Source organism: Pelodiscus sinensis, chromosome 17 (assembly GCF_049634645.1).
Source record: "Pelodiscus sinensis isolate JC-2024 chromosome 17, ASM4963464v1, whole genome shotgun sequence".
Classification (NCBI taxonomy): Eukaryota; Metazoa; Chordata; order Testudines; family Trionychidae; genus Pelodiscus; species Pelodiscus sinensis.
Window position 1 is genome coordinate 21,262,802 of NC_134727.1, and position 15,345 is coordinate 21,278,146.

General features: G+C 45.2%; 1 protein-coding gene across 1 annotated transcript; it reads left to right on the top strand.

Moving 5' to 3' along the window:
• The first annotated feature begins 13,558 nt into the window (after positions 1-13,558).
• GPR151 (G protein-coupled receptor 151) lies at positions 13,559-15,105 on the top strand. Its single transcript, XM_075900301.1, has one exon. The coding sequence runs from the start codon at positions 13,882-13,884 to the stop codon at positions 15,103-15,105; it is 1,224 nt and encodes a 407-aa protein (XP_075756416.1). The 5' UTR covers positions 13,559-13,881.
• The last annotated feature ends 240 nt before the right edge of the window (positions 15,106-15,345 follow it).

Here is a 15,345-nt window from a genome sequence, read left to right on the forward strand (position 1 = left end):
GCATGTTAATCAACTAGATTATGATTGATATACTGCAGGTAAAATATCTCTGGTACGCAAAATGAGTAAGGGCAGCATTCTGAAAATCAGCCAAGGAACTATACTGTGTGCACTAAATTAAGATTTCTCCTAATGCATGTCAAGATTTGATGGGAATATGAAAGAGAAAGAGAGACTCAGGAATTTGGAGAATATGATAGGAAAAGGTATATAGATTGAAACTGAGAGAGTGATTGGATTTGAGGTTTTCTGATTTTTTCAAGCAACCTCATGGGGGGGGAATTAGGTAAATAATAACAGTATGTGTGGGGATTTAAGAAACTTTCAGACAGTGAGCAGATAATCATTAGAAACTAACCATGTGTAAATATAGACACTGTGACAGATTCTGACCTCTCTGACTCGAGTATAAATCTGAAGTACTGCCACTGAAGACAATTAAATTACCCTGGTATAAAAAAGTGTAAATATGATCAGAATCAAGCCTATAGATCACTCACACTATTGAGTAGTTGCAACGAAAGTGTGGCCTGATGTTGCATTTTACATAAATGATCACAATACTTTGAGCCTTTAATCCAAAGCCTCAGATCCTGATCACTTTATTCCTCAGTTAAAAGGGGTTTCCATAAAGCCTGTTACTTCATGTTCTATTGTTAGAAAGCAGTGTAGCATATGAGCATTGTAGCCAGGCAGGCTGCACAGCAGGGGCACATTTGGGAAAGGTTTTTGGTGTCAACCAATATGATAATAACATCAAATGTGCAGACCCCAGTTAAGCAGACAGACAGTGAATATTAGATAGAGTGAAACTGACTTCCTTATACTGTGTCAGAGTATTCTGTTTTAAGCAGGTAAGCGGGTAGAATGAGATCCAAACCAAACCAAAGATGCAGGACAGTAACATTATTCTTCTGTGGCCATTTCTCCAGCCCATGGGCAGGAATAACAGCAACAGCCCCTTTACTCCACTTGTACTAGGTATTGGGGCCACCAGGGATATGTAGTCATAGAGTCTGTGACCCGCCTCCGCTGAACTCTAAAATGGGCCTATGAGGTGAGCCTTGATTCTCTTCTCTGCATCCAATCTACACGTGGCTTCTTCTAGGCAGGCCCACCATCCATGTATTTCAAACCGAACCAGGAAGAAGCATCCTAAGGAATGAGGTCAGTTTCCACATCTGGTCCTCCTTGTCTTAAGGGCTGCATCTAGACTGGCAAGTTTTTCCGCAAAAGCACCTGCTTTTGCGGAAAAACTTGCCAGCTGTCTACACTGGTCGCTTGAATTTCCGCAAGAACACTGACAATCTCATGTAAGATTGTCAGTGTTCTTGTGGAAATACTATGCTGCTCCCGTTCAGGCAAAAGCCCTCTTGCGCAAATGCTTTTGCGCAAGACGGCCAGTGTAGACAATGCAGTATTGTTTTGCGCAAAAAAGCCCCGATGGTGAAAATGGCGATCGGGGCTTTCTTGTGCAAAACCACGTGTAGATTGGCACGGATGCTTTTCCGCAAAAAGTGCTTTTGCGGAAAAGCGTCTGTGCCAATCTAGACGCTCTTTTCCGCAAATGCTTTTAACAGAAAAAATTTCCGCTGAAAGCATCTGCGGAAAAGCATGCCAGTCTAGACGTAGCCAAGGAGTATAACACCAAAATGGTTGTCACTGATGGTACTTTGCGTGGTGTGGAGAACTTTCCACTAAGAAATGGATGGGGATCCACCAAACCCAGGCTACCCAGGTGCAGGCTTGCCAACAAGGGGGACTAAAGGCAGCAGTTGCCCCAGGGCCTGGCAATTCAAATGGGCCTGGGGCTCCTGGCCTCTACCCCTGCTACTCTGGCAGTGGCAACAGCTGGAGCCCCAAGCCCTTTAAATCACTGCTGGAGTGCCACTTCTGATGCTGCAGGTGGTGCTGAGGGCTAGCTGCCCCTCATCTCACTCCTCCCACCTTAGGCCCCCACCCCTTCCAGGAACACAGAGCTGCCCCCTCCATGCCTTGCCTAGGGGCCCATTCAGGCTACTGGCTCCCCTGCTCAGTTAGTATCAGATGGTAACAATTTTGCAGCTATCAAAGGAGAAAGTATCCCCAGCCCACTACCAATCTTGCCTGCCATCTTGTCAATCTTCTACAGAAATAGCTTCAGAGAAGTAGCTGTATTAGTCTGTTTCAGACTGCAGCCCACAGAAGCTTATGCCCTAATAAACTTGTTAGTCTTTAAGGTGCCACAGGACTCCTCATTTTTTATATAAATAGTATTTTTCTTCTCTGTGCTGTGCTTGATTGCATTTACTTTACTCCAATGGCTATGCGGGAGCTCATCTCTGAGAAGAGGTGTCCTCTTCTGTGATGGGTAAGCAGAATCAAAATACAGTAAAATATTCCTCAGTTTGAAAGGGGGCAAAGGAAACCACCAACATATTTTGTTGATTTTTCTTCCCTGAAGTTACACAAATGCATTATCCTTCTCATACTATACTATAGCAGCAATTCAAAGCACAGCAATAAGTCAGTTGTGCAGTTATATATCTATTGCTATTAATAAATATTTTATTGAAGTTATCAGTGACCCAAAGTATGAGACAGTCCTTGCCTTGAGATGCTCAGTCTAAATAGAAAATGGAAGGGAGAAGTAAAGAGGCACAAAGAAGGAAAGTGACTTATTCAAGGTCATGCAGCAAGACATTGGCACATCTAGGACTAGATCCCAAGTCTCCTCAGTGTGAGGCCAGTGCCATCCCCATTGGCCCACACTATGTCTAAACCAGTAGCTCACACTTGATAGTCTGAGAACTTTTTTGTGTGTGAGATTAAGCAGCATAGCCATACAGAACAGTCCATCAGGAAGGATGGCTGCTGCTGCTGCAGGCTCTTCTTTCCACTTCTTAATAATGGTGGTTCAAACTATAATGGTGAATGTGGTGCCTCTGAAAGATGGTGGACTGACAGCTCTGGAGATAGAAGCTTTGAATTTGCAAGGTGCTAAGCCCATCAAGTGCCTAAGAGCCCCTTTCTTGGGACTCAGCTCCTTGCAGGATCAGGTCCTGCCACTGTGTCTACTGGTGCCACCTTATGTGCAGCTGGGTAGCTTATTTTACAGGGCTGAAATCATGGCCGCCCACTGAAGTCAATGGGTGATTTCAAAGGGGTTAGGATTTGACCCTAGGCTCATTCAGCCCTTAACCTCTCTGTTGAAGCTCCCAGCAATTGTTCAATTAGTGTCAATTGCAATGTTGGTATTTGCAATGTGGATAACAAAATACTGTGTATTAAAGAGAGAAAGAGACGTTTAAAATCTGCCGAGGTAGAGTCCCCCCATATACACACTCTGCTTAATTAGAACCATTATTGTAGGTCAAACTGGAGGTTAAAACTACTTGACAGTTTCTTTTTAAGCACAGAAATTCGATTATAGACATTTCACTTCTACTTCCTTCCATCTCCTCCTTCTTTGTGGAGGATAAAACATAACATCAATGGAGTGGGATACTTTGATCACCGAGCATTGTGCTAAATTCTATACATTCAAAATAACTAGCAGCAGCCACTGCAAAAGAATGCAAAATACCAACCTAGTTATCTCCAAGTACACAGCTGGACAAAGATGATTACAAAGCCACTTGTTCCATGTAGCCACACTATAGATGACACTGAACAGGGCATGTCTGATGAACATAAATGCAATTAAAACACAGAGTTAAGAGCTTGAAGAGGGAAATCAGGAGAGGGGTATTGATGTTTTAACTTGGAAAATGTGTTTCCATGCATATTCTGAATAACTTCTCTGCTTACTTGATAGCCCTTACAATTATTAATTTAACAGATGCCAGATCATCAGGAAAGGGTTATAAACCATAATCAATTTCAGATGGGGTTAATTGTTGTGGCAATGGAACTACACTGATTTACATCACTGAGGATATGGCCTTTATGTTCAAACCACTGAATAATGATGAGTGCATCATTCAAAAAGGTACAGAGTGGATGATTTACAGAAGTATTTTATGTTGGGATTTGCAAATTGTAGATTAACCTTTTTCATTTTACTTTTCTGTGCTATAAAACAAGAGTTGGCTAGCAAGAAGCTAGGCTGTTGACCACTATGGGCAGATACCTGTGAAAGGATCTAAGACTACATAAGAATACATTAGTTATATTAGGGATGTGTGGAGTATATTTTCTACTATTACCATATTCAAGTACAGTCCCAGGGTTCATCTTTAATATGGCTGCCAAAATGTGCTCAGTTGGGGGCAGTGTAGACAAGGTGGCATTATGCCTCAAAGCTGCTCTAAGTTACACCCAGCTGCCATGGGGTTGCTCTCTAGCAGCCACTAATCACCTGAATGCTCAGTGATCTTGCCCTGACATTTTTAATGTCCCTTCCAGCAGGAGCTGTGAGATGTCATGAAGTACAACCTAGATCTCTTGGCCCTATTTCACCCAAGGTTTCCTCTATGTTGGGAGAATCCCAGGAAGTAAGTTATGCTACTTTTCAGCTCCTTTTGCACTTGAAAGGAGTGGCACAAAAGAGCTGCACAGAGGTGGCCATATAAGGATCTGACTCTGACATTTCATTTATGCCTTGAAAACCTGTGTTTGTCTCATGGAAATTTTTCAGCTGAGAGAAAAAAATTATGCACAACTTTACATGAGAATGAAAGCACATGCTGGGCACACACTGCCCACTGCTGAGAGCCGTGGCAGAAATGGTCCCAGCCTTATAGTAAGTAGCTCAGTGCTCTCCAGACCAGGAAGGGTATGTCTATACTACCATTAAACATTTGTGAGTGACTTGTGTCAGCTGATTTGGGCTGGCAGGTCTTAGGCTATGGGGCTGTTTAACTGCAATACATTTAGGCTGGTGCTGGCACCTCAGTTCTGGGATCCCCTCACATGGGGTACCAATGGTCCAGTCCAAGCCAAAGGTCTACACCAAAGCTCAGCCCCATAGCCTGAGCCATGAAAGCCCAAGTCAGCTGTCACACACTAGTCGTGGGTGATTAACTGCAATGTAGATATGCACTATGAAGCCACCAAAAGTATTCACAATACCAAAAGCCAACTTTCTTTATTCATGGTACAGTGTGAGAAAACATAAGTGTCCAGAAGACAAAGAGCTAAAGCAGCCATATTTTGGGAGGGCACTAGGAAGTCTGGTATAAGGTTTGGATTCAGGCCTGCATAATACAGTGTAGCTACTGGAACCACAGGTTGGGACCCAGGGGTTCGACAATTCCTCATATAGAGTAAACAAGTGAGTGTAGATGCTCAAGCCATAGCTTAACAAATCCAGGTTCTGTTAACTAAAGTTCTATTATCCAGATGCTTATATTGCAGCATAGGCCTACCTTCATTTGGTATCTACTGATTTATACTGGACTGTGTTGGTTTCTCCTGAGGGACCAAAAGTCCCAAGAACCATTAACTCCATAATTCCTGCTGATTTCCAACTCTTCCCTGTTTATGGGGACAATTTGCCCTTAAAATTTCTTTCTCTTGACTAGTTGATGAATGCTCTATTTGTATCCCTTATGAGATGTTTAGCCATATAGGCTCATATCCACAAAGTTATTTAGGTTTCTAACTTCCATTGCATTCAGAGAAAATTAGGAGCATAAATGCCTTCATATATTTAGGCCACAGCTACTAAGGTAGCATCTGAAGCCAAACAATTGGTGCAAATGGAGGCTAAAACAGCAGAGCATCTTACTAGGTAGTGAACAAAAGCTGAGACTGCTCTAATTAAGTTACATCCCTGTTCTCTGGGTTAGGATAAGTATGGGTTTAAATTGGAATTTCATTACTCCTCTTTTCTTTTTCTTGTCTGGCTTCCTTCACTAATCCATAAGAAGAAGAGCCTTGTAATATTCTTGTGTTCAGCTTTTCCAAATGATCCTATTGTTCTACTGTGATAAATTCTGTTATGATTTCAGGCATCTGATATTAGAGCAATTCTGTATATAGGTCTCAAAGCTTCGCTTTACTAATTAATTACATATTTTTGTACTGCACCTTGGAAAATTAGTAAAAAAGAAAATGAAAAGAACTTTCTGACATTGCCCTTGTGGAGTACTCATCCCTGATTGACAGGAACCACTTCTGCCAAAGAGAACAGATTTTTATCTCATTGCCCTTCCTTCTCCACAGACACTACCACTGATGATGAGAGTATGTCAGAGAATGGAAGCTCCTCTAACTGTTACTTTTAGTTTCCTTTTCATTCTTTGATCCATGAAGATGCTGCACCATCTAGTGGGAACATTTGATAACAGAAGAGCATTCAGTTTGGACAATTTCAATACTACTATATATATTTTTAAAAGTGTTAGAGAGCCATTTTAGCCTGTAATTAAAAAAAAAATTAAAAACAATAATGGCTTGGTGCTATAGGACCAATGTTGTTTTTTATATATATTTTTGTTAATCTCTAAGGTTCAACAAGGTGAACTACTTGTTTTCAACTCAATGATTTGCCTGAAGTTTGTAAACACAGTGTCATGGTTCTCTTAGAATTAAGTACATTTTACGTGGTGTTAGAAAAAAGTGAATATTTCATTTTTCTGGCAGTTCTGAGGGAAAACACATTTTGGGTCAAACCAAAACCAATTTTTAGAAGAGTTTCAGTTAATTAAGAAGTTGGGGGGCGGGGGGGGATTGTTTTGGGCCAGACCAATGTTTTGTTTCTAGCCATTCTAAAATGTTTCTTATTGGTTTTTAAATACAATGCAAGGAAATTTTGAAATGATCTTACAGTTCAAGGTGACTTTTCTAAACATTTCATTTTGAAAATATTGAAACAAAATGTGTTGAAAGTTTTGATTCATTTGTCTTTTTCTGCCCTAAACTCTTTGATAACATTGAAGAAATTTATGAAATATTTCAGTGTCCATTCTTTACTGGAAAAAGGTTATATGCAACAAATGTCACCCATCTCTCCATATCTGATGCACAGTTATTCTTTTGTTTTAAGGTGCTACATTACTAGACACAGCCTGCAAGGCTAGTATTTTTGTCAGGCATTCTGAAAAGGAAAAGCCTCAAGATTTCAAATGTTCTCTTTGCACAGAGATCATTTTATGTTCATGATACTGCTTCTTACTTTGATCTTCAGATGTTTTGAAATAGATTCATAGTAATGTTGTAGATGTAAAAATCTGACAGATAGATCATGCAAGCTTCTGAATTAACAGATCCTCCTGTGTGAGAGTGTTTCATAATTATTTGGTTGTTCTCTTATAGGCTCTGAAGCAGTGGGAGTGAGAGGGGGAGGAGGAGTTGGTGATCCAGGTCATCTATGTAGGACATGAAAAAATTGTAACTTTCCTCTGGCATAATCAAGGACCACAGGACCACCTATTGAAATCTGTAGATTCTTTTTAATTGATTCAACAGTTTGGGATGAACTGGGAAATTCTGTGAATATGTATTCAAGCTTTACAATGAAATTCATGTTTATTCCATTTGTTACATGTTTGTGATCACTTTCTGTAAACTTTTAAACTCTTGAGCTTTTCCAGCTCTTATATTTAGAAATGTTACTTTTCATCTGCCTATAACCAAACTTGAAATTGTAGGCTCAGCTGTAAAATTTGCAGCTTGTGTAGATTATTCATAAAGTCCATGTGATATTTTTCTGTTTCCTGATTGGCTGATGTTTCTAATTAACTAAAAACAACATAAATTGTGAATTATAATTAAAATGGAAGAAATGTGTAATTAATCCTGAAGAAAACTTTGTGTGGACCTATCCTCTCATGCAGAGCCCTTTAGATCAGTGGTCCCCAACCTTTTGAGGTTGTCGGGTGCCAGGGGGTGTGGCCGTTCGCCCGCCGGGCGCCAGGGGGCGGGGACACTTGTGCGCCCGGGGGCGGCCCCCCCCATAGCCACATGTCCAGGGGTGGGGCCCCCCCACAGCCACACGCCTGGGGTCGGGGCCCCCCCATAGCCACGTGCCCGGGGCTGGTGCCCCCTCCAAGGGCTGCGCGCCCGGGGCCAGCGCTTCCCCCCCCCCCCCCGCAAGCACCGCGCGCCCGGGGCCGGCGCTCACCGTGCGCCATGTGCCCGGGGCCAGGCCAGCCCCGAGCACCTGGCGGGCGCATGCAAATGCCCCCGCGGGCGCCATGGCGCCCGCGGGCACCGTGTTGGGGACCACGGTTTTAGATCAATTATTAGTCAGTAAGAACAGACATTACACTTGATCTTAGCCATCAAGAGGCCAAGAAGTAATTAAGTTCTTCCACAGTGATCCTGTTGCAGGATCAGGGCTGTAGTTAGTGAAGGGAATTTTTAACTATGTAAGTAAGTTGCATAAATTGGTTGCATCAATTGGTGTTCTCATTTATTACTTTGACAATATTTAATGGAAACAATATGCAGGGCAAGAACTCTTTGTTGAAGGAATTTGCATGGACAAATAATACAAAGGAAAAAGGGCCAAAACTGTTGAACAGATGATTGAGAATCATTTATTTGGCTCTGAAGGTGACATTTATTCTATAAAATCTCATCTGTTTTTTTCAGGTGCCAGATTTGTGGACTAACTTTTTGCACCTAAATTTATGTATATCAATCAGAAGCCTTACCATCTGCTAGCTTTTTGATTCTTGAGAGTCTCAGGCCTGGCTGACATTTTAAAGTTTTTGGCTATCGTAATTGGCAATCCTAACTCCAGGACTGACTCCCCCACTCAGCTTGCTCACTTCTGTGAGTCCTTTGCTTAGTCACTATACTCTGTCATAGAATGCATGCACCTAAGGGCTGTCAATTCCATTGCCTGGCAAGGTGCCTAAGAGTTAGGTATTGCAATGCTAAATATTGCTGCACCCAAGTCACTTTGTGGATCTCGCCCTTACGTGACTTGCTTAAGATCACGCAGTATGCTAGCTGCAGAGCTAAGGGGACTTGTGCTCTTGCCTTCAGTGCAGGAGACCAATCATCAATTCTGGCAAGGACATACAGGAATGAGTAGCAGCTAGTGTTGTCTAGGCTTTGTAGCGAGAACTGAATTCTACAAATAAGAATATAATAATAATTTCAATAAAGAATAATTTCCATTGTCAGCTAAAGAAGTGGCTCATCTATAATTCCAGCTGGAGAGCAGAAATTGAATAATAAATAAACAATTCACTTTAATTTTTGCCTAAATCGCAAACAAAAAAAATCCATTACATCTCGGAAAGGCTGAGGGCGAGTATGAATGCACGTTAGCAACAACTTCCAAACCTCTTCATTTAAAGGGAATAATGTCAGTCAGCATTTTATTTGCTGTGTCTTTATCTTCCTGTATAATAATGAAGTTTAATTCAGAGCCAAAATTAAATGAATCCAAAACGGCAATCACAAACATAAAAATAAATAAATAAACCCTGGGGTTTCAGGCATTTGGAATATTTATTTTCCTGCCCTCTTTTGTTTTGCAAAATCCACCCTTTGAAATTCAGAAACAGTTAAGTGACAAACTTATATACCAGAATTTAAAAAAGTGTGTTTGTTATAACAAGAGACATAATATTTAGTATTTATAACACACGTAGTTTTCGTCCAAAAGTTTCAAGGTGCTTCAAAAAACCTGCATTTTTGTTGTAGCTGTGTCTGTCCGATGATATTAGAGCGACAAGATGGGTTAGATAATATCTTTTGTTGGACAAGCCTCTCTCTCTCACCAACTGAAATTGAGTAAAAAAAGACAGAGTCATGTCTTTTAAAAACATTTGGCATATCTATATTATCCCTCTTTTATGCTGGAAAAACTGAGGCACAAAAATCTTAAAGAGACTTCAGATCTGGGATCTGACATGTGACTAACATCAAATATATTTCATGGTATTTCATTGTTGTGACCTTCATCTTCTAATGTCTTTCACGACTGTTTATTGTCCTCTCTCTCCCTGTAAAATGTAGTATTAATTGTAAACTCATTAGAGTAGGAACCTGTGTAAAGTGCTTTGAGCTCTGCTTGCAGCAAGTGCTATGTAAGAGCTATATATCTCATGGCTGTCTGGTGTGTAAGGTGGGGGAAGACTCTCCCTTCCCAAACTGCCAGCCTGGCCCCGCCTACACTCTGCCCCCAGAACACCTACTGTAGGCATTCTGGGGGTGGAGTGTTGCTGCTCCTGAGTGCCTGTCCTCCCCATGCTGGAGAAGCTGGGCGGTGTGCCCTCCTCCCTTCCCCAGTGCTCTGGGGCTAGAGAGGCTGGGCTCCCCCCTCCCCACCCCTGCGCTCAGGGGATGGAGAGACTGGGCCAGGCAGTGCGCCCTCCTCTGGGCCTGGGGTGAGTGTGTGCCCTCCCACTGCTCTCCCCTCCCCGTGGTTGGAAGGGGCAAGGCATGCTTATGGCACGCCATGCTGCCGCCCCATGGGGGAAGGCTGGAAAGAGGCAGGGCCTCAGCCGAAGAGGCAGAGCTGGAGGTGGGACTTGGGGCTTGCCCCCCTGAGCCCTGTCTTCACCAACTTCCCATGATGTATCTTTAGTACAGATTGGACCTACCTAGTTCAGCACCTTTGGGACCAGACCAGTCCCAAACGAGAGAGTTTGTCAGAGCAGGGGAGGTCAATCCTGGCCCCTCTGCTGACAGACTCCGGGCTCTCTCAGCATCTATCAGCAGACCCAGCTGGACTCCCTTCCTGGCTATGGCATGCCACTCCCAGCCTCTAGGCCACCAGCACCAGCTGCTGGACTTTGTGCTCTTGGGCTGCTGGCCCCAACTGCTGGGCTCTCTGCCCCTGGCTGGGCTCTGCTGCCAGCCCTAGACACTGGTCCATCCCTGGCTGTCAGGCTCCCTTCCTCTGGGTCAGCTCTGCTGCCATCCCTGGCCACCAGTCACTCAGCTCCATTCCTTGCTGCTGGACTCCCAGCCACTGGGGCTCTCTGGTCTAGGGAATCTCTGGACAGCAAAATCCATGGTAAAGTATTGTATTTCATTTCTACCATGCATATCTCATTGTTAGACAATGTTCCATCAGACTTCATGCCTTTGATAAAGCATTCTCAATGGGTAGAAAAAATGTAGCACAACTAAAGAAAATGCAAACTTAGGCTCACCATTGGCAGAAAATTTGCCAATTGCTTGTCTCTTAGGGAAAGTTAGCTAGGGCTTGTGACAGCTGAAAACAATGTAGAAGTAAAATTAAAATCTGCAAGAATTCAAAAGTCATTGAAGATACAGTAATGATGCAATTAATAAAAATAAGACTTTTGCCTTTTCAAGTAAGCCTTTCATTTGCAGACTGCAGTGATTTACAGGAATTAATTAAGATTTACAACAAGCTTCTGATGTATCCTACCAAAGAAGGACTATCATTAGAGCTCAGTGTGCTGTTCAATTTGCTAGATACAATGTATAAAACCTTAAATAGTCTGACAGTGTTTCTCAACCAGTGGTATGAGTATGTTTAAGGGTACTCGAGAGAAGTCTGGGGGGTACGTCAACACAATTGAAATTTGGAGAAAACTGAATTTTTGCTTTAAGTTTTACAGTGTTTTATTATTTTTTACTTTTTACACCCAAAAATGTCATTGCTTGCCCAGCTATGATTAAACTGTTTAAACAAATGTGTTGCAACAGTAGAAAAAAAATGGTGTGTCTGAAATCTGTAGGTATGGGGGAGGGGGAAGTACTTATAATTTTTTTTTTATTTAAAAAGTGGTAACTTTATAAAAAAAAAGGTTGAGAAACACTGGTCTAAAACATGACTGTGTTAGAATCTGCCTCTTACTGATGCCCTGTTGGCATAGCTGGGATGCTATCAGAGTCTAGGGCTGAAATCTGTGGCGGCCCGTTTCCTGCCTTCTAAGGGGAGGGAGGAGCAGCACAGAATTCATGCTAAAACAATTAGAAGTATCATGATCATGACATTTAGATCTACTAAATGCCCATGAGAACTGTTAGGCAACCTTGGGACTTAATGCATGGCATACTTTTCAAGGCAGATATTTTTTCTCTTTACTGGTTGGTCCTGCAGCCAGAACTACAGTGGCAGCTGAAGAGTGGATGTGGTTGTCTCTGCCCACTGATGACAGTGTGTGTGTGTTTATTGCTTTCCATTCGCTACAGTGCCCCTGTCTACAGCACTGGAAAAATAACTGGGCAGCAAGTCTAATGTGTTAAATAAAATTACGTGTGCTGTCAATGTGCTAATAAAATGTTTGACTTTAACTACTTAGCCAGTGCCAAGGGCTAGGGAGGCCATTTCTCAGTGTCTTAAATGATTGCCTCTAAGAAGAACACACAGTGAAGAAGCTAATATCAAGTTAAAGCTTAGTTACCCAGAAGCTGATTCAAAAGTTAGCTGTGGTTGAGCCACTAAATAATAGCAACCATACTACAATTCAGCTGAATTTCAGTTGGGTGAAAGTGTATCAAAAACCTTGACTAACTTTTAGAAAGGGGGAGTTTTAAAAAGAGGAAGCTTTGAAGAGTGAGGATGATGCCTGTCATAGGGACCCTACATTCAAAAGTAAGGACATTAAAATCCTTACACTCAGCCTGGAAGTTACTTAAGCAACATTAATAGAGTTATATTATATGAATAAGAGGTTACCACTCAGTCCTTCCGTTACTGAAACTACTAGTGAAGTTAAGGAAAGGCACATAACTATGACATTTAAAAGGTAAGCTGGGAATAGCATGGGGAAGGGGACAAGGTGGAATCTGAAGAGCAACAAGCTAGGCAGGTACAAACAAATAGGATATTCTCAGATGTAGCAGGAAGCCTGTGAGAGAATCTGCAGGGCTGTTGGACTGGGAAGGAGGAAAGGAAGTAGATAGGAGGATAAGACCATTGTACAGGAACTACATTATCTCAGCTGTATCTGATTTCAACATTATCTTATGACCATACTGGGCTGTAGTCTATGCTACTGAACTCAATGGCTCCTGTTGGGGCCCAAACAACTTACCTGTGGAAGGGGCTAATCTGACCAATAGACGACTCTAAAAGGTAACCCAAATTGTACCTACATCAGCAGCTTGGCACTATGAACGAGGCCAAGCAGGTAATATCAAGAGCAGCCTGGTCTGGGGGACTCCTGTATGTGCTTTAGCTACCCAGATTGCACGGCAGGTCGCCGTAGTATTCACTGGCTTGCCCCATACGTGGAAATGAAATGGGGGCTGGTTTGTTAGAGCCTCGGCTACAAGTCGCTGTGCACTTAGAGCCTTGCCATGTGTGCGCGCGCTCTGCCTCCTGCTTGGAGCTGGACAGCTGCGGCCCCGGGACGCTACGCGCAAGTCCCCGCGCTTTCGCTGGGAGGCCGGCGCTGCCACAAGCGGCTCCGCGTAAAGCGGGATCGCAGACGGCTCCTTACCGCAGCCGCGTAACCTGCGCCGTTGTCAGCACCCCTCCGCCCGCGGGCCTGCCGGCGGCCCCGGCTGAGCTAAGGTTTGCCGCGGCTGCCCACTCCCACCCCACGGCGCGGGAACGAGCCGGGCGTCGCCTCTGAGGACTCGTGTCGTGACGCGCGCCGTTTGCCTCGGACTGGTTGATTAATTAGTGGTTATTATGGAGCGAGCCTTGCGGGGGGGGGGGGGGGGGGGGGAAAGGGCTGCGAGGCTGCGCTCCGCTCGCCCAGGGGCGTAGCCAGAGGCCATCCCGCTGAGGGGCTCCATGGCGGCCCGCTTCCCGCCTTCTGAGGGGAGGGGAGGGGAGGGCGGCGCTGCCCGGCGGGGTCCAGGCTCACTCAGCAGCCGCGGCCAATGCGCTCCCGCCGGGGCGTGTCAGTCCCAGCCGCGGCAGGTATATAGCGACGGGCGGGCAGGTCGGCTCCCCACACGCCAGCGGCTGTGCGGTCACGTCAGGCGGGGACTAGGCGGGGAGCAGCGAGCCCGCTTGGCGCGGGACTCCCTTGGGAGACGGGGCCGCCGGCGCCCGGCTGCAGCACCATGAACAGCTCCCTGGCGCCGCCGGTGCATTTCGCGGGCGGCTCGCAGCCCCCCGACTCGCGGGAGTGGAAGGCGGCGATTCCCGCTTTGCTGGGCGTCGTCTGCCTGGCTGGCGTGGCGGGGAACGCGTGTGTCATCGGCATCCTGCTCGCCAACGCCAGGCGAGGGAAACCCTCCCTGATCCACTCCCTGATCCTCAACCTCAGCCTGGCGGATCTGCTCCTCCTGCTCTTCGCCGCGCCCCTGCGGGCCGCCGCTTACTCCCGCGGCGCCTGGCCCCTGGGCTGGTTCGTCTGCAAAACCTCCGACGGCTTCAGCCGCACGTGCATGGCAGCCAAGAGCCTGACGACCACCGTGGTGGCCAAGGCTTGCTTCATGTACGCCAGCAACCCGGCCAAGCAAGTGAGCATCGAGGCGCGCACGATCTGTGCTGTGCTCCTGGCCACGTGGCTGGCGGCTCTGGTCAGCTCCGTGCCGCTCTGGCTCTTCAGCACGCTCCGGGAGCTGGCGGCGGGCTCGGCTGTGTGCATCGTGGCCGTGCCAGCCCCTGCCCAGCAGTTCATGGCCGTTTTCGTCAAGCTCTACCCCCTGCTTGTGTTCGCCGCGCCCCTGCTCTGCGCCTTCTTGTATTTCTGGCGCGCTTATGGCCAGTGCCAGCGCAGGGGGACCAAGACCCAAAACCTGAGGAACCAGATCAGGTCGAGGCGCCTTACAATAATGCTGCTAAGCGTCACTGTGACCTTGGCAGTGATGTGGCTGCCCGAATGGATATCCTGGCTGTGGGTTTGGCACCTAAAGCCAGCAAGCCCTGCTCCACCCGAAGGATTCTTGGCTCTGACCCAAGTCCTTATGTTTGCCATCTCATCAGTCAACCCTCTCATCTTCCTGGTGATGTCTGAGGAATTCAGAGAGGGCTTTAAGGGCTTGTGGAAAAGACTGACCCTGGAAAAGCCTGTCCCTGCCACAGACAACCAGGAAATCCCAGCTGCTAACTCCGAGGGTCTTCCTGATTCTGTCCCTTCTCCAGAGTCAGCGATTGCTGAGCAAGAGGAAGAACTCCCAGCTGCCCCTCAAGCCTCAGAAAGCCTGGAAAAGAAGGAGATGCCAGTCTTTCCAGACGTAGAGCAGTTCTGGCATGACCGAGAAGCCGCCCCAGATGCTCAAGACAATGACCCTATTCCCTGGGAACACGAAGAGCAAGAGACAGTAGGCTGTGATCAGTAAGGTTGAAGTTTTTAGCCAGAGGAAGGTCTAGTCAGTATAGTTTTGCTACTTACCAATGTGCTTAAACTGGTAAGGAATATACAGGAAAAATGTTACACTGGTGAAATTTTTACCATTTTCTGTGCTCACTAAATGTTTGATTTCCAAATCTGTTACAATATTAATATTTGCAGTACTGTAGCCCTCTTGGTCCCAGGATATTGCAGACTTGAAGAGCTGTGTAAACTCCAAAGCTTGTTT

What these genes read in the sequence shown, in the direction of transcription:
- GPR151 (XM_075900301.1), top strand. Translation starts at nt 13,882, where the DNA reads ATGAACAGCTCCCTGGCGCCGCCGGTGCATTTCGCGGGCGGCTCGCAG.